This window comes from Echeneis naucrates, chromosome 3 (genome assembly GCF_900963305.1).
Source record: "Echeneis naucrates chromosome 3, fEcheNa1.1, whole genome shotgun sequence".
NCBI lineage: Eukaryota > Metazoa > Chordata > Actinopteri > Carangiformes > Echeneidae > Echeneis > Echeneis naucrates.
Genome location: NC_042513.1, coordinates 26343976 through 26369655, shown reverse-complemented (window position 1 = coordinate 26369655; position 25680 = coordinate 26343976). Strand labels below are relative to the sequence as shown.

Sequence of the window (25680 nt, the reverse complement as noted above, 5' to 3'; positions counted from 1 at the left end):
CACGGTCTGAACTAAAGCTTGCTGCTTTCTCTAACTTTTTGTTGACGAACTTTGGAGATAAATCATTCTCATAAATTCGGGCCACAGCTGGACAGACAAACAGCAGCAAAGCTACTTTTACAGACGGCACTCGCATTTATATCTCTGTATAATCTAATCTAATCTAATCCAATGTAATCCCACTGACTGCTGGATTAAATCAAAAAAAGGTGATGATAATAAAGATCCAAGGTCAGAAACTTCATCGTGTCTGTCACTGAATCTCTTTCAGCGTGTCAGTCAGAGATGTGATTTCTAATCCAAAATCCAAAATGAGTTTCAAATCTTCAACTGAACTGAGACTTGAAGTCAGAGTTAATAAACTGGATCTGGAAGAAGACGGGACTTCCCTCAGCTGTTTGTGGTCAAAAAGTTTGGTTTTATCCAAATGAGAAAAAAACAAAAACATTTCCACAATCTGGGCTGTGCTGCTGTAATTTTCCATCAATCAGCACATTATTACATATTAGGAAGAAACATATGACTGTGATTCACCTCAGCACAGCGCCCCCCAGCGTCTCATCTCCTCTTCCCTCCCGTCATGAAACTCAGTTGTGTGTTTTTACTTCAAAGATATCAGCAGCATGAGCTCTGTTGTCACTTTGGGTTAACTTCAGACTGGAATCTTTTCATCAGCGTCGTCGTTGTTGTGTTGTTGTTGTTGTTGTTGTTGTGTGTCCGTCCTCCCCTCCGATGGGCAGGGAGTCTCCTCAGTAGGGGCAGGAATGTAAATCCTCAGGGATTAGTGAGAGCACACGGAGCTGGAAACCCTCAGCAGCTCTCCAAGGGGTCTCAGCCTCGGTGCGTAAAGTTGGGACGGCGCTCCGGACGCAGCACTTTCTCTCCCGCAGGCTCCATGAGTGTCACCTCTGCGGGATACTTGAGGATTTCTTGGTGTTTTGACAGCTCTTCCATCGCGGGTCACTGACAGATGAAAACAGCGGCTCTCTGTTGATGTGAAGCCGTTTTCCTCGAACGGATCGCTGAGGGGACATGGGTCAGATTTACGCTGCGGCTCTTTTACCGTTTGGCGCTGTGTGTGTTGTTCTGCTCTGGGAATCTGCTGCCAGCTCCATCAGGACGACGCTCGAAGTGGACACCTCCAGGTACAGTAAGGTCTCCTGAAAATGTCCGAAACCACGTTGATGGGTCAGTGTGATGATGCAGCCGCTCGACTTCATGCGCAACTTTGATCAGGAGGGAAAAAACGCAAAACGCCACTGAGAGACTTTTCATGTTCAGGCTTTTTAAGTTTCACTCGTTTATAGAGTTTATGGAAACATTTGAGTCCAACTCAGAACGGAGACTCTCTCTTTCAGGCTGAAATGAGAAGGCAGTGAGGGAATACTGATGCTGTTAATGTGTTAGGAGGAGGATGTGAGAAGATAATAGACCGACTGGAGCTTCGTGCTCTGCTCCGACCTGCAGAGATGAGATGGGATTAAATCACACACACACACACACACACACACACACACACACACACACACACACACACACACACGTCCGTGCTCTGATTCTCACACCTGCATTTAAATTTTGAGCTGCATCGAGAGACACATTAAAGAAATGAAAGTCATGTTTGAGGTTTCTCCATCAGTGAGCTCTGCCACAAAGTTTTGCAACTGTAATGTTCCTTGTCTCAGTATATCTTGGACACAATTCCTAAAAAAACAAATACAATAAAAAGTTTTATTGTTTTTTGGTGATCCATTATTTTTCGTCAATTAACTAAAGAAATTATACTCAGGATACATGAGAAGTGATTCCACACAGGCCAAGATAAACACATGGGAGTCCAAAAAGCCAGAGACAGTTCATTTACAGACTGGATGAATTTATTATCATTATTATCAGATTTTCTTTAACTGAGCGATCCTTTCTGCTTTTTGTGTTTCTGAATGTTTAAAATGTGCGTTTTTTTATATTAGACAGCATCTTAAACGTATCTCCTATATAAAGGTCCAATTTTAGGTCCAAACAGCTCTGAGGTCTAACAGGTGGATCCGAAGGTGTCCTGCTCTTTGGACCTTTGTTGGCTCTGGTTCTCCGCCTTTCTCCACCTCTCTTGTGTTGTGTGTGTTTTCAGAGCGGACTGTCCCGACAGTAAGATCCTGACGGTGGAGTATCCCTGTGTCCGAGCCGGCGGGAAGAACAGCACCTGTTTCAGGTGAGTCTGCGGAGCGAAGCAGCCGCGAGTTCTAGCTCTTTGGAGAAATGCTGCTGTTGTGCTGGCTGTGTTTTCCTGCGGCTGAGGCCTGCAGGGAACTTTCTGGGGTTATGGAGCGGTTTCTGTAACCACTAAACCATCGTGCCATGTCATTTCCATAACTCCACAGCGAATGTGTCTCATTGGGAAACTCTATATTTCCACTTTAAAGAGAAAAATAATAATTTCCTGAAGACTATCACTCACGGAGGGAAGATGCATATGGTGAAGGTGTTTTTTCTTGTTTTTTCTGACCTGGTCTTCGCTCCTCTTATTAATGACCGTCATTTATTTTTTACCCCCCTTCTACGCTTCTGTCGTAGTCACTTTTCTTTTTTAACAAAGTTGTTATTTCTTTCTGTTCGCTGCAGTTTCCATCTGCACTGAGCTGAATTCCACCAGCCTGGCTCGGTGACAATAAAACGGAGCTTGAACTTGAACTTTCTCAGCTTGGGTCCAGAGCTAAAACATTTAGGGAAGGCGCCCCCCCCCCAACCCCCGGGAGTTAGGCCTGCATTATAACCTAAAAAGTAGAAGCAGTCCGACAGGAGGAGGATGTGATTATTTTTAATGCTCTGTATGGGGGGGGGGGGGCAGACTCCTTGTACTGATTACCAACAATAAATTTGGTTAAACTGAGGATTCGTGAGTGTTTTTCTAATCTGAACAAGGACAGATGCAGACAGGACACACGTGTAAAAGGGGAAGGGGGGGCTCAGCACTGGAAAGGTATGAAAAACGACTAGAAGAAATTGGCTCCTTTCTGGCTCATCTTTCTCTCATTACACTCGACCTCAGGGGGGATAATTTATGACACCCTGCGTTGATATCATATCATATGAGGATCCTGAAGCAAAGGTTAAAGGAGATACATGAATCCGGCGCAGACTTTACGGCTGGTTGTAAAGACTTCTCGCCCACGATACATCACACAGACGCACACAGGCACACACAACATGAAAAGACCAACGTAGATCGTTCATTTTGATGCGAACACGACTTTCTGCTGAAGCGAAACGTTGGCTTGGATTTAGCTGTTGGCGTAAGAAGATCCTTTAATAAATGAGGCACCAGGTCTGGTGTGAGTCCAGAACATCTGATCTGTTCACTGTCAAGGTTAAACTGGAACTGGCTCTGCGGCTGCACCGGAGACGTTTGGTGCTGGAGGAGGCAGATTTTCCTTTGCATGTTTCTCAGGGTTGGATCTGGATCAAATGGATTTCTGAAAGCCACTTCAGGGGCAACCGGTTTTATCCCATTGTGCCTGTGGATGGATATTACTGCCGTGCTTCGGTGATGAACGGGCTGCCGTATTTCTGATTTCTGAAGGTTGTCGGTCCAGATGGATGTGTGCTTCTTCATCTTTGGCCTCCCAGCGGAGACGTACTACAGCCAATATGGTCATCCACATAACATGTACCTCCACAGTTAATGATGTGGTCCTTGGCCTTAGAAACATTACTCTTACACATCTTGTACCTTTTATCGTTCATCCCAACATGGACTGCAGCTCACGCAGAGAAGCCCGGAGCTTGCTGAGCTCCGGCTGGACGGCTGAAATCTGTAAACTGTATTTGACCCTCAGCGAGCCGATCTGTACCCACGGCTCTGCCACATCCACGTCGGCTGCACATTTTCCAATCATTTCTGCTTTCCTTCTCTTGTTTCTTCACCTGGTGCTGCACTCTCATGTTCAAATAATCTGGGAGAAAGTCATATTTCTGGAGCTGTGATTGAAGATGACATGTGAACCATTTGGAAAAATGAACACGCTCCCATAGAAAGTGGACTTAGTTGCTATGAAAACATTGAAGCAAATTATGGCACTTAGAGTACTTAAATTATGGAGCACTTAACATGTGATACTTTATGAGAAGGATCTTTTGATGCTTCATATTTAAGGAATATTGAAAAATGACTTGGGATGATGTCCAAGTGAAAACAGATTTCTCCAACCTGTTGTCACCTTATTATAACTCCCCCTCGACCTCTCGTCCGGCCCACTCGGGGTGTTTCTGCGGTTGCTAAACGCCTACCATGTAAATGTAAAGTCTCAAAGGTCAGTGTGGCGATGCACACATGTAAACGCTGATCTCACCATCCAAACAAAGATCGGTCCGGCCGCAGGTCTCCTCCCCCCGTCCGCTGTGGTTTTCACGTCGATGATGGCGAATCCGCTCAATTTCTACATTTCTATTGTTCGGCCTGTTTGGTCTTCTGGGTCTGTCTTCGCTGGAGGTCAGAGTTCTGTGGGTGCCAAACCAAATAGACATGATTTGTGCCCGTGTTATTCACGGCGTGAACGTGTGTGTGCCTGTCTGTTTATGTACGAATCTTAGCGAAGTGTCTCTGAATTCTCTGTTAGAGAGTTAGAGAGCAGTTAATTTTCTGCTCCCTTCAGAGCCGTTTCTCTCTAAACACTCTCAGCTGTGCAGTCCAACTCCAACAGGACTGATTGGCTCCGCTAAACTGTAAACCATCCTTTCACTTGATTGGCATGTTGTTTTGGTTAAATAGCCTGCAAAGCTTGTTACCGCAGCACATAACACCCACAACATCCTGCTGCAGTGTGTCTGCGCTGTCTTTACCCCGATAAAGTGAAAAACGTGACGCAGCCATGATTGATTTTTCTTCCCACACGACTTCACACTACTTCAGTTACACCAATGGCACAACTCTCGAGCCATTATTGACTCATATTCCGTCATGTTCTCCATCTTAAAGATTTGTTGCTGGTAGCTGGTCTGAAGAGGTAAAGCAGGTTCTGTCTTTGGACAAGAGTATGTCAGGGTACGACTGTGTGTCTGGCAGAAGCATTAAAAGTTTAGAAAAGAGTTCTGTTTGAATGTAAGCGTGAAACTGGCTTCCTTTGTAAAATGCTTAGAAGCACAACACAACTGCATCCATTTACCGTTTAACTTTATCACTGTTTCCAGACCCACGTTTATGGTTTTGGAAACTGAAATTAGAAATGCTGAAAAAGCAGAGAGGCGAGACAAACATTGAACTGCCACAGCTCCCAGATGCGTCACTCAGATTAGCGGCGTCTTCAGTCATTTCTGAGTTTTTATGAATTCAGAGTAGATGTGGGACAAACATTCATGCTGTAATGTCGGCTTTTATAAATATTCTACGATGGTCTGCAACACAAATATCAAAACACTCCAGAATATCTACACATTTCATGTGAATCAGCAGCAGCAGGATGTTCAGTTTTATTAGCGGTTGCTTAATACAGCTTTGACATGAGAGGTGACAGCTATCAGGAACTGACTGATGCAAATATTGAAGAGGAATCAATAAATTGTCTATCTCTCAGAATAGGCCGGCACGGTGGTCTAGCAGTTGGAGTTGCTGCTCCACAGAAGGCTCAAACACGGGGCCTGGGGACTTTCTGTGTGGGTTCCCTTTTGGCTACTCTGGTTTCCTCCCACAGTCCGAAGAAACGCTCATGACGGGATCGGAAAGCGCCCGCAGCTGTAAATTAAGGAAATGTGTCATCAAAAATAAGCTTTGTTTTCGTGAAACTATTAAAAGATTATGACCAAACGTGGGAGGATCCGACTACGTGACGAATCATTTCACCATCTCACTCACCTCCACTACAACACAGTTCACATCATGTGGTTGTATGCAAATTCCCAGATCGAGAGCGAGAGAGAGGGAAAGAGAGGGGAAAGGGAATGCTCAGAGTCAGTGTTTCTGGACTTTGCTTGCAGGAATAACTCAAAGCTGAGTCACACACACACAGTTTGGTAATTTTGGCTGTATTTTCTGCCTCAGAAGCATCTTTGCAGGGGTCTCTGATATGATTACTCTGTTGGCCTCTTCTGTGCATTTTTGCAGTTTTATTCTTCAGAAAAAGGTCCACTGAGATGATGGCTCGCTCATTCTGCAGATGGGCTCGACCTGACTGCACCTTCACAGTTTGCCATCAGCAGACGCGTCACTTCGTTGATGGAGGATTTAAAGTCAAGCCAGAAAATTCACTCGCTGTCTCCGGCTTTCGTGTCCTAATGCTAACTACACATGACAAAAGAGACAGCACATAAACTGGAGTAACGTGAGATTCAGCCTCTTACGGCTGCTCAGACGGCAGGAAGCCGCCGCACACCTGGCTTTCACATGTGTCTCACACGTGGATTGTGTTCATATCAGGCATATTGAAGCTGAATCTGTTTCCTGTTTTGCCAAAGTGCAGTTTTGACACGCAGTTCTCTTGTGATGTCCATCCTTTAAATCGACACACATGTATCCTGGAAATCCATTTTTATTGAAGCAGTGTTGAAGCCATGTTTGTTCAGGAGATTGGAGTCGTTCACCTCCAGAAAACAAAACCTGCTGAGACCCGGCAGGTCAAAGCTTTCTCTTAAAATCTGCCGCAAACTTTGCACACACAGTTCTCAGACCACCAAATCTAACGAGGCTGACGTTTGCGGCTTTGAGTGGGATGTTTTGACAACTATTGGATGGGTTAAGGTGCCAATACTTTTCCCACATACACTCATTTGACCTTCAGTCACTTTGGGAGTCCCCAAACTAACATAAGATAAGATTAGATGAGATGAGATTAGATAAGAGCAAAAAGAGACATGCAGGAATTTGTATTTTCCCAAAGACTTCACTATGTTGTTTGTTATTTATCAAAGCTATATTATAAATGAAGATGGCGAAGCTGACAAAGCCGTAGTCTTTTCTCTCCGTCTGCGCAATGTGGATTAAGTTTCATTGTACTCGTGAAGCTGCTGTTTGTGGTGTAAACTCTCCTTCGGTCTCATCAGGCATCACATCAACTCTGAGATGTTTTTTTAGCTTAACTAAAATCACATCAGAGACAAAAATCTGCCTGCAGAACATTTACCTCCCAACACAGGAAACAGTTATTTAGACCATTTAGATGGACAAAGTATTATCGGAAGAATGACGTAAAATCTTGTAAACTTTTGTGTCTTTGAAGACCCTGTAATCCATTTTGTTGCTTTCGGGCTGTGAACCTTGTTGTCTTCCCTCAGAGAGGTAAAATTTCTGCTGGTTCAGAACTTAAACGGCACAGTTGGGGATTTGGGCCTTTGATGGGTTGAGTTAGCAGCTTTGGACTTCTGAAATCCGTGCGACTCCTCTAAAAGGGGTGCTGAAGTTTAGCAACGTCTTTTCTGATCTCAACACGTCAGTTGTTCCCTTTCTTTCCTATACAGACCGTGACAGCACATGTAATCAGCGGATACCAGTGGTTTTCTTTTGAGGGTCATGCCACGGTTTATTGTTTACAGCATAACTTGAATATCGTGGCAAACAAAAGTTCAGTATGTTTCTTTTCTTTTTTGGACAGAAAGGATGAGGCGAAAATGTTTAAGGGCGCGTCAAAACGTACGGAAACGATGAACGTGGTCGATAGACCCCCCCCCCCCACTCACCCACAGTGTCGTCTGAACATCTGAAGTGGTCATTACTGAGACGGTCTCCGCTCCAGGCATGGACTCTGTCTACATCTGCGCTCTCTGGCTGAGTCTGTGTATGTTGCTCTGCGGCGACAGAAGCCAGGCCTCCGTCTAGTAGCCTGAGTATTAACGCTGAGGTTGAGGCCGGGTCACATGTAATAAACAACAAGTTGCATGCATGTTAAGTGTTGTTTTGAAGTGCACACAATTACGGCGCTTTGACAGCTCTGTGCTGCCCAGATGAGGTCAGCAGGGTTAGTGTTAAGAAACCGATCCTGCCCTTGTCCTTGTCAACGCCGATCATGTTGTTTGGGAGGAAAATAAACGAGAATGACAGGAAACGGTTAAGTCGGTCTTGATTTGACCTGAGCCCCGACAGCTACGGATCGTGTCCTGCTTATTCCCACTCACTGGGAGCATGGCGCCCTGGGACTGGGTAGGTCAGGAGCACGGGAGATCTTCTCTGGAGTCGGGGTCCCTCTGAGATATGAGTCGACTTTCAGCAGTTAACAGCCAGCTGGGAGACACTGAGTCTGCTCGCAGGGTGAATGACACGCTGGCTTCAAACTCTCACACTGGATGACTGGCCGAGATGATTGAGCCATTTACTGACAGCTATTTGCCGAGATGTGACGCATGTGTGCAGGAGTGCTTTTGTACTTTGACACCTTCAGGCCAGGCCTACAGATTATTGGGATCTCCGAATCTTCAGCTCTGTCTCTTCTCTTTTGTTTCATTCTGGATTTACAGCTTCAGACTTGGCTCACACCTCAACTCTGGATCACATCCTTTCAGCTGTTAATCCTCCTTACACGCTCAGTCAAGCCCCAACATTAATGGTTTAGTTTAGGTCAGAGTGAGGTAATTACTAAAGTAAAAAAAAAAAAAGAGGAGCAAATAAACAAGCAAACTCGATTTAAAACAAACTGTGGTGATAATTTATCCAGCTCAGAAAACACCGACAGCCATGAAGAGTGAAAAGAGATATATGATCCCAGTAAATGAGAAAAAAACACAATGTGGTGATCTGCTGTCGACTGCTCACCCACAAATATCATGTTTATTAACCAAACACTCAGCAGCAAAGTGCTTTGACCCCGCAAAGAGTGTGAATAACATAATTACAGTGATTCAGACCTCAGTGAATATCTGTCACTCACACAGAGATAAACTGAAGCTCCTCAGATTTTCTTCGGTTGTAATCGGACCCTTTAAGCACAGACAGCTCCAGGAGAGAGAGATAAATGAAACAATGACTCTCTTAGCACAGTCCTGATCCACAAAAAACAGCCACCGCCGCCGCCGCCGCCGCTGCCACTGCCACACACACTTGGCCCGAAACAATCAAAAGTTGTCAAAAATATAGTTTTGACAGTGCGGTGAGTGGGATGTATGAAGACAAGATACGGGAGATTTGTTTATGGTCCATGTCCACCAGGAGAACTCTGCAGACTGAGCAACCTGTTTTAAATCACTTCTTAAAGGGCTTTTCTTGCCAGTTGTTCCTAATAACAGTAACAATGGCTGGATTTAATGGACGAGTTCAGTTGTGGTTCCCTGGTGTTGGTGGTGCTGGATCACTGTGACAGCTAAGACATGTCAGTGTAGATTTTTTTGGGGGGGCGATAAAACAAATATATTTGATGAATCACTGCTTGGTTCCCTCGAGCTGCACTAAATGATTCAGTCTGTACGTTTTCTGTGTATTTTTTATTTTCTATTTTTTGCTTTTTTATTTTTTTGCTTCTTCTCCTGTTGCACATCACCCGCCCAGGAAACTCTCCGGGGGAAAACAGATAGAAGTTCCAGCTCCAGAGTGTTTTCAGAAGCAGCACAGAAAACAAACAGCTCTGGGGCCTTTTTGTTGCTTTGAGCTCTGTTAGTGTAAAGTGTCAAATTCAACTTTCCCCCATTTTTGCATCCAATCTTAAATTGGACAGAAAACCGATGATGAATATTATGTAAACAAGAATGCTTCGGCGTAGAGAAAATGTTAAATGGGGGCGATGTGCTTGTTCTTTTCCTTCTTTTATCCGCCAAAATATCTATTAAACAACAGCTGTGAGAGAATTACACCAACTGACTGACATGTTTACCGTTACAAAGTCAACAGAAGACATTTTCATACTAACTGAACCTCCTCCTCTTGGCTGGTGTTCTCTGCATCCCTCCACAGGGTGGGGAGGCAGCATTATCACTCATGGGCCTTTTAAACCGCAGATATCGTAACCTGAGAATTCTTCAGCATCAACTATGACACTGTTAGATATCCCAAATCACTCCCTTTGCTGATGGCATTAAGTACATTCAGGTAGTCTGATTGAAAAAGAATGGAGCACGACATGTGGAATTGTTAGAGAGTTGTGTGCGTTCAACAGACGCCTGTTTGTGTTATCGGATGCTTCACGCTGGAGATCACATCACCAAAGTCCTATTGGATGTTTCCTCACCAGCCTGCTGGGATCTGCAGTCAGAGGTCCCCCCTCTTACAAGCCATAAAAGCAGCCATCGTCTGTAAACGGACTGAATTTCACCGTCTCACACAGCTTCTGCTGTAAAAGGCCTCCTCTGTTTATCGCTTCTTCCCTAAATGTCGAGCTGCTGCTGCTGCTACTCGTTGCCACTTTACATTTCACCGCTGTCCTCCCAGTAGTCCCGTCCTCCAGGAGAAATGGACAAACAGTCAGCAATAAAATGTAGGAGCTTAAGGTTGTAACTTCAAACAGCAGGAAAGTCCTGAAAAATGGAAGAAGGAGGTTTGACTTGGCTCAGAAACGAACAACGAGGACCAGATGCCTCCATCAGTGTGTGTATGTTGGTGTTTATACGTCGAATGTGAACGTGTTTGTGTTACTGCCCATGTGTATGCTGTTAGACTTTTTAGATGTCTGGACTGAATATCACTGCATTTGATATTGTGTGTGTGTCTGTGTGTGTGTGCAAATCCTGCCAATACTAGCCGACGTTTCCAAATTTGATAAACTGTAAACACGTGTGCGTATACGGAGCGTGTGTGTTTTCTGCTGCTTGAATTCCCGTCAGTCTACACTTTATCATCCAGAAAGAGTTTTAGCGAGTCACTGACAGCTCGCTCTTCATCATTAACACAACTGGTGAGCTTTGATTGTTGAGGTGTTTCATGAAATCAAACAAACAGCCGACCGACGTGCAGCAGACTCAGACTTGAAGGCGATCGGCTCTCGGATTGTTTGCGTTGCATCCAGGAGGCCACGGGGAACCCCGTTCAAACTATCGCTCTCCTTTCTCCCGGAGGAGTTCCCTCTCTGTGTACTTTGGACGACGATCGGAAAATCCCAGGTTGTGGGAACAGCAACCTGTTCATTTTTCTCACACTTGGAGCCGACGCAGGACTCTTTCAGCAAAGCCTGCTCTCAGTTTTGCTGTTTCTTTGCACTTAACACCATCCTCGGCTTCGTTTGCTCAGAAAGGACTTTTACGAGGCCCTTGAGTTACGCTTCCTGTGTTTAATGGAGGAATAATTGTCTTCGTAGAGCTGCAGACCGAAAGTCGGACCTTCCAAAAAATTTCCAGCCATCGTCTTCCATCTTTTTCTAGTTAGCGTGCACCTGAACAGTCTTCTAAACAAACAGTCTGCTCTAGATTAGTGTTTATTTCGGCCTTGTAATGGCCCTCAACATCAGCGATCACCAGCCAATTGATAACAGACTGGAGGCACATTGTTCGAAGTGGACAAACCCAACAGGCACACGTCTGCATTATGACCTACTGCGGGTGTGGAGAGAAACAGCTGAAGAGTTAAAACTGGAAACGGTTATAAATCTCTTCATGTCGCCAGGATTTTTCAACAGCAAGGCAGTCGCACATCTCTGTAGAAAACCCTGGAGGACCCTTATGGTCTTATCAGTCCATTACTCTGAGCTCAGTTACAGTTTTACAGAAAGGTACTCCTCTAAAACAGCTTTCCTTTCCAGACACGTCATTATGAGAGAGCTCGACCTTCGCTGCTTTCACTCATCCTTATCTTGTAGTAACTCATCCTGCTTCGCTCCCTCCTTACCCTCCTCTCTGTCCTTCTGCTTATCTCCATATTCGACCATCAGCACAGTCAGTTCGGTGTCTTTTATTCACGTTCATATATCGACGGACATTATCTGAACAGCCAATAAAAATAAGTGTGATTTTTCACAACTTTTCTCTGTCAGACACACACATACCGATGCGATGCATTCATCCACTCGCTTGTGTTTTATGCCAGAAAATTATACAGTGACTAATGACGGAAACACATCGGTCTAGTAAACAGCGATATTGCAGTATTCCCTGTGGTTTCCTGGGTTCTTTCAGGCATCACGAACATCTGGTGTCCAACAAGGACTGAATAAAACAAATATCCCTCCATCTGTCAGATCTGTTTACCTGCAATGAAAAATTTAAAAAGCAGATCATATTGATCTGCAGTTTATTTTTGGTGCTACGTTCAAAAGCAGTTGTGTCCATGTCTTGCTGTCAGATAGGAAGTCAAGCGTCCATGTTTTAGTGGACGTGGACGGAGCTGACCACGTGTGTGTCTGTCACAGAAAGCAGCTCAAAAGGTCAGAGATGCCACATTCCTGCAGTGACACCGAGCCTGATGGGTCAACAGAGTCCCGAGTCCCCCGGGAGACGCACACAATCATGACACAAGATAAAACAAGGAGAGCACTTACAAACCTGTTTAACATAAAGCCAAAGCAGTGAGCGCAGTTTGAATCCTGGCATGAAATGTGAAAGTGAATCACTCGCCTTCCGTTTCATTAAAAAATGCTCAGTGGTTTTGGGGAAATCTTGCGTGACGAAATAACATCGGGCGATTTACAGAATGTCACAATGAGCTGAGGATGTGTGGATGTTTCATCATCCTCCTCCTCCGTCACGTTTCAGTGGAAATCTGCTCTGTGGTGACTGAGGTCCTGTGTGTGATGGATAATCATGAAGAAAGTGGTCTGGGCTCACACGCGCCCTTTCAAGTACCATTCCAATGAGATGATTCGCTGCGAGTCATCTTACTTTTGGGAAGTTCACTGGCTAAAGAAAGTGGAGGGAGGTGAAGGAAATGGAGCCAGGATGTTTCGGTAAAAATGAACAGCTGGGAGCAGAGACTGCAGCATCTGACAAGTGTTGTCAGATGACAATGGCTTTAAAGAGCAGCCAAACACAAATGTTCTGGATATAAAGAAAGATAATAATAGGGTCTATATCTCCTTTTAGAAATTATGTCCCCCACTTTGTTGAGACAAAGAGACATGAAGGTGGAAACAAATTTCATCTTTCACTCTCACCAAAGAAAACAAATGATGTATTTCCTAAAATGTCAAACTATTCTTTTAACGTCAGATAAAAGTAAAGAAAGCATGTGGATGTGTGTGAAGCGATGACAGCCACGGATTCATATGTGGTGTAACTTCAGTAAACCTGGAGAGTTAGAATCAGCAGAACCACCGACTCTGCGTCAGCTGCTGCCATTTATGAGCGACGGACAGATGGGAATTATTCGAATCGCTCCGATACGTCTGCTCTTTCACCTGCCGACCCGGAACAAGCAGCAAGAGACGACAACAAGAACAGGATCTTCCCTTAATGTGGGAAAAACCAGGATCCACAGAGTTATCAGTCACAACAGTATTTTTAAAGAGGGGGTCGGGACGGGAGAATAGGAGTGATGGAAAGATGAGGCGAGGGAGATGAGGCATAACATGGAGGAGGAAGAGTCCAGGTCAGCCTGTATTCTGGTGGAAGTGGCTCAGACCTCCTGTGCTCCCAGTCAAAGCGCTCTCTGTTAGAACAGACCTCTGATGTCTCCCCTGAGGCCCGGGTCCTGGAAGTGGACTGGCAGAGCAAATAAACAGAGGAGCCACCATGCTAACACCTTTACATGTGTATACTCACACAAGTCAAAACACACACACACACACACACACACACACACTAACAACAAAAGAGCTGAACATGCGGCCGAGCTCGACACCTTCGCGCCTTTAAGAGGAAGCTGACGCACACAAACTAGTTTTTTGGATTTTATTCAGGATGTTTGGATGTTTTTTGTCTTTCAACAAGCTGGATTTTGTTTTTGAATGAATGGATGGAAAGAAATCAGCTAAGGTTATGTGTAAAGAATGTGCTTTCACTGGGTATTAAAAAAAACAACAACGCATTGAAATGACAAAAACAAAAGCTTCACATGAGAAAATATGTGAATTGTGACCCGCAGAATTACCACAGCTTTATCGTTGGGCTCATCGTGCTAATGTGTTTCGGCGTAATCCTTCATCACGCCATCACACGCGGCACGACAAGCCAAGTGTGAAATCGCTTACAACTTTGAGCTTTGCCGAGCAAATAAATCAATTACAGCACGGCTGATGAATACAGCATGCTGTAGTTGTAACATATAAGCTACATCTAGTCAGATTCATTCATCAATATGACAAGACGTACACACACACATGGCCCGGCCTCCTGTCCCGTTGTGAGAAAAGGCCGCTGACCTCCAACGAGCTGCACTTCCTGTGTTCCTCCCACCGAAGTCCTTGGAGAGAACCCAGTAAGCTGACAGCAACCCTCATCGCTGTCTTTTAACCGTCGTCCTCTTCCTCCTGTCAGCGCCCTCCTTCATTCGTCACCTGTGGCATTTCCTCCGCGTCGGATCGGCCCTCAAAGTTGGTGTTCAAACTCAAATGATTTATTTCATAAAGTAATGAAAAGAGAATATATGATCTTCCTCACACCTTGAAGTGGCTGCAGCATCATGCAGATTATGGGGGACCAGGAGCTGCCATAATGAATATCCCGTCTTTGTAGAACATTCCTGCCTGTAAATGCACAAATAAATCATTGTAACACCGGATGGGAAGGCAAAGCAGCCAGCGTTCCCCCTCTGGAGGGAGACCCCTTTCTTTCTAAAGCACATAATCTTCGCTGTAAAGTGATCCCGGCCCAGGTCTGCCTCTGGATCCTGTCTCAGGGTTTTCTTCAGTCCCTCCATGCTGATTTTGGCAGCAGACCGGAGTCAAGTGCGAGGTCTGACTGCAGGTAGCGACTCAGCCTCAGGCGAGAGCAGTGCCTGATGGGAGAAAAATGGTACCCGATGGCCAGAGGGGGGTCGACAGGGGGTGAACTTTAGGATGCTTTGATTTGGAGTCTCAGCGTGGACTATTTATGACATGCTAGATTTTATTCCTGATTATTTTTGTCTTGCTGGAAATCACCAAGAATCATTTTGCTGCTTAAAGATTATTTATGACTGAGGGATCGTTTTATCCCTGGAAGGAAAAGGCTGTTGAACGCAACAAAGCTCTCAGCAGAATCTGTATCCGAGCCAGTCCAGGCATTTCCAATAGACCAAAATCAGTTCTGCTGTATTCAATCCATGTCCAGTTTCTTATTTGATTTAATTTATTACGGTTTCGCTGCATGATCTGTCAAAAACAGAAGCCCAGCAGTCACAATTAATGACATTCACACTGGCAGTGTGTCAGCGAGAGCCAAGAGAAGAAGTCCAAATTCTCTGCAAACATCTCTGCCACTGGTGTATTTTTCCAAATGCAGCTAATCAGCTGTAAAATGTGCAAATTGCTGCCGTTCAGCTTGTATATGAATTTCTATGCATGTTTACAAAACCGGAGCAGTCAATAATGAAGGCCAGACGAAAGCCGACAGATACTGCATGACCCGTTACGATCCATGTTAGTTAATAAGATGAGTCCAAAAGTCCAGGTTTTAGTCCTGCCATGTGCTGCGCTAAAGAGGAAAACGTCAACACAGAATAAATTAAACAAACCAGAAACAGATGCACACAATATAATACAGCAGCCGCACAATATAGGACACACACAAGAGAAAACATATGCAGAGCAAACAGCAGCCAGCAGCCAGCAGCCTTGACTGTGTGGTCATTCTACTCAAATAAATAACCTGAGACATTAGCATGCTAACATGCTACCAGCTAGCTCCAATGCTAACATTTGCCAAACCAAGCCAACCAAGTCTTTTCCAGCTGACACAATTTGTCACAGTGATTGTTGTCCATCATCCATTTATTTATTAGGTTTGTGAAGCAATGTAAACGCCTTGATTGTGTTCAATTAAACGTTTTTTAATCGCATCTAACGCGTGCCACCATTTTGTCGCTTTGCAGCGCCCTTAACTTGCTGTCAGCATTTTCCTGTTTCGAACGAATTGTTTCACTTATGATGATGATAAACTTTCATTAGCCAAATTTCTGAAGAGACATTCCAGCCCGTTAGACTTCTTTGGATTTGAAATAAATCTAAAACGCAACTTCACAAAGTGATTTTTGATTTGATTTCGATTCCCAATCAAGATACATGAGAGAAGTGAGAACTGCCTTACTTTGTTAATGCAGCCCAAAAATCAACTGTGATGTTTTCCAATCAGTCAATCAGCCAACCATATTTAATTAAAAGAGAAGAGCAACTCTTCAAAAAACAAAAGTTTCACATTTTTATCCTCCTTCTTTTCCAGTAATATACAGAGAAAATTCTTAAGTCATATCCAGGAATGGTGAATAATCGTGATTAATCTACAGCAACCCTGCGATTAATCTGATTAAAAAATATTTATCGTTTGACAGTCCTGAAGCAAATAAGGGCTCTTTGAGAATCAACATGCTAAATCCAGGATGCAGATATTCTAGTTTACTGCTTTGATGTGAAAGCTCTCCTGAACACAGTCAGCCTGAAGAGGACAGAAAAAATACCACATGAATGAAATAAAGATGGAAAAAGCAGACGGCTCGTCCAGTTTCATGTAGGAAGGGCAGCAGCGAGGCCAACAACATGTCAGGCTGAGGAGAAGGCAGAGAGACAGAGATTATGTCAACAACTAGTGAACCGGCGGAGCAACGCTGCAAAACGAGAGGCCGGATCGAGCGGCCCGAACGAACACGGACATGTTTCAAATCACAGAAAGGACGCACGGCGAGTGAGCAAAGTGCACAGAGAGGACAAGAAAAGGGAGAGACGGCGTCTGCTGGCGTCATGGATCGCTCTCACTAATAAGGCCTGACTGACATTAAAAGGCTGTACCCAATTAGTGGATGGTATCCCAGCCCTCACACAGACTCACACAGACTCACACAGACTCACACAAGCTGCAGAGTCACAAACAAGAACACGCCCGCACACAGTTTGTTTGTCCTGGGGAATTTTTTTCAATCGTTATGATAACTCTAATAGAACTTCTAAAACTATTACACATACTGGCAAAAGAAACAGATGTGCGCGCAGACACACACGCACAGACACAGCTCATTTTACTCCACTGTGTGTGTGCGTGTGTTTTAGAGTCATGTTGACCGAGCATGACCAGCATACTTTCTCATTCCAAAACAAAAACATACAGCTCATTTCTTCTTCCATCGTCATCTGCTGGCTCGCCCCCCCACAAAGATCCTGTCCATGGTGGGGGGCTGCTGCTGCTGAGGCTGCTACATCTCTGACAGACAGGCGGCCTGTGGATGTGGAGGCTTTTCTGTTATTTAGAATCTGTTATCTGTTAATATCTGTGGATGTTTCCGTATGAAGGAGGTCTCAGTGTGGACACATTCATGGTGCTCAGAGGATGACTCCCTCTGACCTGGGTGATCCCTGACTTTTTGGTTTTACATTTTCTCCCATACTTTTGGGAACCAAAGTGAACAGTTGCTTTACATTTGCATGAGGAAAAAAAAAGAGGGACCAGATAAAACACAGTCACCTGAGAAGTGAAGGAAATCGTTGCCTCACCTGCCGGCATGTTTGGTTTGGTTTGGTTTTATTCACCTTCACTTATTTTACTGTTGTGATTGTTTTGTAGAAATTTTATTTCAAACTTTCCAGTAACACAAAACAAGTCAACTATTCTCTTGACCTCAAGCCATTTTTCTGTCTCGGGAGCAGCACCATGAAAATAATGTCAATAACATCAGAGTCAAACGGAGAATTTATTTTGGCATCAGACTGAATCTCTACACTGAGATAAACAGGCAAAAACAAATTAAGCAACAATCACTGATTGTACTGCAGATTTTATTGAAGTTGCCATGAAATCAGTTGGCGTCCCTGAAATGACTTAATGTCACTGAAGTCTGTAAAACACCTGCTGCTGGACGCTCTCTTCTTACCATTAACAAATCATGTTTATCTCAGCATGTGAAACGTGTTGAAATCTTATTTCTTAAAGTTTGATTATCTTCCTCACAGATTTGATTTGATAATGGCAGAAAAACACTCTTGTTTTACACCAGCCTGATGAAAAAGGTATAGATTTTGACAGACTTTGCATCTGTAACACATTACCCCAGCTGAGGCGACGGACTGATGGACTGATTGTCGGACTGACGACGATCGTGTCGGTGTCCGGCCTCCGGTCTCCACCTCAGCTCCGTGCCCGCCACGATCTGTCCCTCTCAACGCTCTGCAGATTAAAGCTGCTCTCATCTGGATCTCATCAGTTTGGGCCAGCCTCACTGTTTTATAGGTTATTTTTCATTCAGGAGGAGGTGGCGGGGGGGTGAAGGAGTGATTTAGGGTTACACTGCATGGAGGCTGGAGGAGAATAAAAGCAACTTGTTGTCTTGAGGGGGCTCTGAGTGCGGCAGCGTGCTACAGCCCCTCCGGCAACAGCATGCAGTTTAAAGGACTTTTGCATTTCTCTTCCTCTTTTTGTTCAGGTTGTGTGCAGGATATTTGTTGCGTGGCAGTGCTGCTCTAGTTTCTGAGCTATTTCCTCCCTGTTTTTCTAACTGTAATGTCTGTAACATGTGGTGGATTGTTGTAGGAATGCTGGACGGCTGTCATGGCCAAACACCATAAATCAGTGTTGGGCTAACATGTTGCCCAGTATCTATTGCACAATTTTGTACTTAAAAAAAAAAAACAAATAAAAAAATAAATAAATAATCAGAGTGTGCAAAGGAAGACGAAAAAGACAATCCCATTTTAACTCAAAGGTCCTGATTGTTTGTTTGGGTCGGAGTTGGAGTACCGTCCAGGGAGAGATTAGACAAATCAGAATAAGTGATGCTTAAACTGCAATTGCTCTTCCACATATGTTTACGTTAACCGTTGGAGTGAAAATCAGGGAACAGTCCAGAAGCCTTCACACGTCTGCGAAATTCTCGGAGCTCATACGTGTTTGCAGTAATTGTATTTATATAAACTGTGTGCGGTGCAGAAACGACCACAGAAGTGTTTTCATTGCACGTAATTCATTCTCAGTTTATGTCCTGCTGCGACGGTTGGGTTTTGCAGGCCTGTTGTTGGTGCAGGATCTCCCCTCTGAGTTAGTGGAACATTAACCGGGCTCGTTCGTACCTGCAGACACTCTGAAGGACTCACAGTTAGTGTGCGGACAGATTCAGGTCTTAAATCCAGGATTAAGTGTCCTTCTTCAGCAGTTCATCAAGCAAAGCTTTTTCGTTGTGGATGAGGACCTCCTGAAAGCTTCTATGAATATGACCCCATATTTTTGGAGAGTTAACTTTGATTGTCAGTGTCCTCTTGATTACTCGTAGCGTTAAAGTAAATTATATTTAACACAGCATGACTCCTCGTGCAACAAATCCAAACTCTTTTGTGGAGCTGAGCAGGAAACACCTGACTGACCTATTTTTCCATGATTCCTGCAGGTTTGTGCAGGTGTACATAATGTTTGATGATGAGTTTTGTTCTTCAGCTAACCTGAATATTTGTTCATGATTAAACACTGATGATAGAAACACAAGCCTCTGGTGACTGTCCCTGTTTTTGTTTTGCTCTTTTACCTTTTCAGGAGGAAATGCTGTGATGGATTCCGGTTTGTGATGGGCCAGTGCATACCTGAAAGTAGGTAAACCATAAACACACCATCTTCTAAATGTGTCAGCCTCACATGCTCCTAATCTGAGTTTTCTCAAACTCAGCAGTTTATACACACTTCACCAAAAAGGATGTGAAGAGCACATTTTCAATTTTTTCAGGCAAATTGTGGTTGGCCTCCTTCAATTTGTAGTAATTGTGTTAAATGTCGAAGGAGGTCTGTCAGATAACTTGCAGGTTCCACTGAAACAAGAAACATACCAGCCGTTATAAAACTTGCCCAAAGTTTTGGCACAGGCAGCCGTGACGGCTCTGTTGTGGTCATCCACATAAAACAAAATCCTGCTTCATGTGAAATTTACATAATCAAGAGCAGGAACTCTGAGTCTGGTGTCAGTTCTTAAATTGTATCATACAGGATGTACAGTTTGTAAACATCACACCTGATAAAGAACCGTTTTCCACTAGAGGACACTGTTCCTCAATGAAAGAACTCTGACGGTGAACCCATGAAGGCCTCAGTCGTGATCTGGGTTTCCCATTCGATGTGAAAAGCTTTGATTGGGCCCGGAGCCTTTCGTCCAGGCGTAAAGACCAGGCGGCGTTTCTGCGGCCTCCTAACATGCAGCCAAGTCTGACGTTGTCCGCTGTAAGACCATGAAGTTTTTCTTATCACCCGTCAATAAAACCGTAAAATGAAATCTGAAACTCACCAGAAACAAAGTCCACTCATTACAAGGCCCGTTTCCCAGCAGATATCTGGGTTATAGATTATATGGTACACTGTATTTATCCTCTGAGTGTGAGATAAACTGTGGCCACAATTTTCTGTCAGTGATCCCACAAAGTGATGGATAGCTTTATTTTACGAACATGATGTTCAGCAGACTGCTTCATTCAGGGAGGAGTGAAGGAATGAATGAATGAAAAAATCAGAAAGGGGTTTTCTTTTCTTGCAGCTGCCTTCCAGGTTTACCGGTCAGTTCCCACCTGTGGGTGTGGGGGCTTTATGACTGAAGGGAGGTGGTGGTAATAAAGAGCAGTAATGTTCATGGCTGATTACAGCTGTGTTTTGGTTTTCAGACGGCGATCCTGAATAACTTCAACATGTTCTGCCGTCTCTCTCTCCGTCTGTAGGCGTGGATGTCTGTGCTGCCTCCCCCTGCGAGCAGCAGTGCACCGACAACTTTGGACGAGTAGTCTGCACATGTTACCCCGGCTATCGCTTCGACCGAGACCGACACCGCAACCACAAATCTCCTTACTGTCTGGGTCAGCACCCCTCCCACCTCCACTGTCTGTTACTGCTTTGCATGTCTCCAGATTTTCTGGACTGTAATCTGAGTTTACTCTGAAGAGGTTCTGCAAACACACAACAACCCTTTTGCCTCGTTACACAACAGCAGTATTGTTGTTAGCAGCAGCAAAGTCCTGCTGCTTCTTTAGCTTCAGATTCATTCCTTCATCTTCTACCTCTGATCTGTTTCCGGGTCACGGGGGGTTCTGGATCCAATCCCAGCTCACCCCGGACAGGTCTGCAGACAGAGACCAACAACCACTCAGTTTAGAGTGGTCTGGAGGCCCCAGGCCTGGAACCCGACCAGGACCTCCTTGCTGTGGGGCCACAGAGCTGACCACGTTGCTGCCGTGCTTCCCAATCTATCCAATTAATTTCTAAATTCTTTTGAAATCTGCCTAAACCAGCAGGAACTGCAGCGGAACCTGATGTAAAGTAATGATCTTATGAAAAGTAAAGTTTGAATGGCACCTTTAACCTCTGAAGAACAAAACTCTTGCATGACATGCATTTTTACCTTCTCTTTCCGGTGTGTTGTCGGTCATCTTGAATCTAACCTGTAATGTATTATACTCTTCTGCCACCACTAAGTGGAAGTACAACGGCCTCATATGTGGACGCCAGGCCCTTGTAGAGAAAAAGTTAGCATTGTTGTTTTGATGACAAAGTCCTGGGAGGATAAAAGTGACAAATCTGATCAAGATATGAATGAGGTGGATTTACAGCAGCAAGACAAAACAATAAAACAATACACCTCAATATAATTACAGGGAGCAGATATCAAGATGCACAAAGACACACTAAAACAGTAAAAGTAGGAAACAACAAGACCACCTGCGAGAGCTTAAAGGTTACACAAAGGCCTGAACAATTCCCAAAAGATGAATCCAAACCTGTTTCCTACGTCACCACATGAGTCCATCATTATAGAAACCTCTAAACTTCACCCCACGCAGACATCGATGAGTGTGAGCACTCAGGAGGCATCGTGTGCGACCACGAGTGTGTGAACACGATGGGCAGCTTCCTGTGTCGCTGTCGCTCCGGCTTCATCCTGGCGCCCGACCAGCACTCCTGCATCCCCGTGCACAACTGTGAGTTTCTGCTTCCTGCTGTCAGCCCCTGATTTATGGGACGTCCTGTCTGAGTCTGGAGGAAAAAGGTGTTTAAATGTAAATGATTCATCCTGCAGTGAGTTCGTCGGGGAAGTCCGACACCCTGATGAGTTCTGGCACCTGCTCGTTCACCTGCCAGGATTTTATGAACATGAAAAACAGTTTACTGCAGCTCAAACTGAGGATGGGCAACACGCAGTCACCAAACCAGGCAAGTCACTCTGTACACGCCTGAATTAAATTGTTTTGGCTCCAGAAACAGCTATCATCATCATCATCATCACATTACGGTCTGCAGGTACCTGGTCTGGCTAACAGCAGCGACAAGCCTTCTCTGGGGAGGGGAGGAAAAAGCCCTGATGGTCCCTGTCTGTCTGGTCTCCCCGGCCCCCCAGGACCTCCTGGGGTACCAGGTAAGGCTGAGACAAATGAAATGTGTACAATCATCATATCACCATTTTCAAATACCAAAAACAAAAAGACGAAGGAAGAAAACAACAACCAGAAAAGCTGCTCAGCTAATTTAGCTAGTTTAAGTTTGATTCAACGTTAAGGTGAGCAGCAATGTTTCCTCATATGAAACTGTGTTGCTGTGTATTATAATGATCTCCACCTGAACCGTCTGCCCCCCACAGGACACCCCGGAGAGCCAGGAAGGAGAGGCGACCCAGGGGAGAGGGGCCCACCCGGTCCTCGGGGCCCTCGGGGGGACATGGGACCGATGGGTCCAGAGCCTGACCACAAACATATGAAGAGAGGACGCAGGGGCCCAGTGGTAAGGAAAACCTCCAGGATCTGGGATTCAGGGCTCACCACAAGATCCTCTAGTCCAGATCAACACAGTGAAAAAAAGAAACAAACTGTCACAAAACAACAAATCATGAAACAAGGATTTATTTTTCCTATCATGACAAACAAAATCCAGCATAATCACATTTGTGTTGTGGAGATGAATGGCTGTAAACATTCACTTCATTGTGTTATGACAGTGTTTTACTTTGGAGCCCTCTGGCCTGCTGATCAATAAATCAAAGCTGATCTCTTTCCTCCAAACAATTATGTGCCGACTGCACAGTCACGTTGCGTATGACACCGTGCTGTTGTGATTTTTTAAAGAGTTTAAACTGCTGTCACCAAATGGAAGTCAGGCAGCAGTTGTGTTATTGATCAGACCTTGGTCAGGACCAGACATGCTCTGATTGATGGTCCTCAGGTTCACTCACTGGTCTTATTTCTCCTTGTTGTGTTACTGTGACACCTGATTGTGAGTCTCTCTTTGCAGTCTGCAGGTGTTGTTGTTGTCTAAAAGGTTGCAGGTCACCTCATGTCCATGTCTGTTCTTCCACGCAGGGACCGCCAGGGGCCGCAGGAAGAGACGGGGTGAAGGTCATTATAACCTCTTTACTTTCTTCACTTGGTGTGTGTTTGTGTTTGTCGCCACCCGGTGTCGCCAGTTTAAATTACACTGAAGGGACAAACGCGGCTTACAGGATCAGGCAGAGATGCCTGTTTCTCTGTTGGTGGTTTGTGCGTACATCATGCTCCACACTCGGGGTCTCCAGAGCTGCTGCCCTGCTCCAACACACCTGATTCAAATGAGCGGCTGCTCAGCAGAGCTGGATGACGAGCTGATCTTCTTAGTCAGGTGTGTTGGAGCAGGAAACATCCAAACAGCAGCAGCTCTGATCCACACCGTGTCTCACTGTAGGTCCGTTGTGTCATTTGTGCTGTTTCTCTGTTGCAGGGTGACAGAGGACCTCCGGGTCAGAGGGGGCCACCTGTAAGTTTACTTCACATATTTTATATTTAATATTTTCAGGAATAATCAACAAACTCAAAAGGTTTGTTGTCTCTGTATCATCATCTCAATTTTGGATGATTTGCTGATCTATTTTAGGATATGCTGAAAATGTTTTGTTGGGTTGTAGATATTGGTAACATTAGTGCAATAAGTGCACCACATGCGTGTGGAGGGAAACCATCAAACATCAAAGTGGAAAATAAAAGTCGGCTCTTTTAACCATTTCCCTTCTGTGTTCAGGGACCACCCGGCTCTTTCGACTTCCTTCTGCTCATGATGGCCGACATCCGCAACGACATCATTGAGTTGCAGGAGAAGGTGTTTGGGGAGCGGAGGACGATCTCTCTGGAAGGTCCTCCTCAGTCCAGCGGGGAAGTGGATTCTGTAGAGTGGGGCTCCGGACAAGGAGAGCTCATGCTCAATACTTGACTTTGGACGGTCGCAGACATTCAAACTCAGCTGCACGATCACCAACCTGGACTCTTCCCTTCATCGATAGAGGATGATGATGATGGACGAAGTGCTTACATGTAAATAATTCCTAAAATCCCAGATGGGACAAACTGGGTGAGGAGCCTGGCTTTCTGCACACTGCCACAGACTGTCAAACAGGCAGATTACATAATCAGAAATTGGACCAAAATCTCTCTGAGGGCTGCGTTGTGAGTGAAGGATGTGCGTGCAGGACACAGTGAGAAAGACGCCGTATGAGCCTTCATGTCTGAGTCTCTGAGCTGAACCACTTCAAACGATGGACTTTATCGTCTGCATCTCTTCCTGTTCCTGAGTCTACCCACAGAGGCTCTGCAGCCGCTGACAGTTTGCCTGCAGGGCGTCGCTACAAAGAGCCAGGGCCCGCACTGTGAGCCTCCTGCACCTGCCTGCAGCTCCTCTCCACTCTGAGCCATCTTCAGAAACAGATTCATGAGTACGGACCATCCCAATGTTCTGCTGGTGGATTGATGTATTTTTGAAACTGCACAATTAAAGAACTTAGACGACAAGTTCAAGTCTGATTTTATAAGAACAAGAACATTTACATTTACTCTTCATAATATAATCTGAAAGAAATTTTACATATGCAAGACAGGCACTCTTCCAACAGTAAATATATCTGCAATGTGCAGATGTTTAAAAAAAAATAAAAAAATAAAAATAAAAAGGATAAATGAAAAGTGAAGGCCAGCTTAAAAAGGGAATCAATTTTAAAGTAGTATCACGCTGAGGTTGAGGATGGATCGCATATTTTCATAGATTCAGGACATGAAGAGGAAAGACAGTTCAGTTTATCGTTCAATAAGGGTTTCTCTAAATCTAGATTTATTTTCTTTCTGAGTCATCAAATCAAAATGAGTCAACAATACAGGTCAAAGGTCAGTGCATCAAAAAATGTCATATTTGGATGAAGGAGAAGATGGAGCTGATACAATGACTGCCAGTTAGCTTAGCTTAGCATGACAGCTGGAATCAAAGAGGAAGCACAACAACTTTAGAAAATTCATTCTATGCTAACCAGAAATGTATGCATATCCAATATATCTTTGTTAAATCTGTGAATGCTCACCTAAGCGTCACAGTTTTTCACCGACAGAGTGGCGGAGCTGCAGGCCTGAGTATAAAACAATCAAAAAGATTCATCACAGTTCTGTGATTGTGGCACATTCATGCAGGATCAGGATCATCCTGTTTGTTTGTTTGTCTGCTGACACAAAAATGAATGAGCAGCTGCAGTTAAGGCTCTTCTATGTGAATTTTAATGGAGAGAGAGGATTCATGTGTGTTTCTCCTCCAGTTCAAATGTCGTAAAAAGCAACAAGTGTGATGATCAGATCAGATCTAAAGACTTTTGTCTGGAAAGCAGCTGCCAAAGGGTCGCTGAGCAGAAGCTTTTTGCCTCCAGCAGAGGGTGGTAAGTCACAGATATACCCCTCCAGTAATTCAGACTTTAGGTTGCATCTCTGCAGC

At 44.6% G+C, this 25680-nt stretch overlaps 1 protein-coding gene across 1 annotated transcript; it reads left to right on the top strand.

The window, feature by feature from the left end:
- The first annotated feature begins 606 nt into the window (after nucleotides 1-606).
- On the top strand, nucleotides 607-24144 carry LOC115041273 (collagen and calcium-binding EGF domain-containing protein 1-like). The gene is made up of 11 exons (XM_029498619.1): nucleotides 607-1145; nucleotides 2129-2209; nucleotides 19477-19529; nucleotides 20640-20774; nucleotides 21756-21893; nucleotides 21992-22125; nucleotides 22213-22327; nucleotides 22550-22689; nucleotides 23265-23300; nucleotides 23659-23694; nucleotides 23956-24144. The coding sequence occupies exons 1-11, from the start codon at nucleotides 1033-1035 to the stop codon at nucleotides 24142-24144; spliced, it is 1170 nt and encodes a 389-aa protein (XP_029354479.1). The 5' UTR covers nucleotides 607-1032.
- The last annotated feature ends 1536 nt before the right edge of the window (nucleotides 24145-25680 follow it).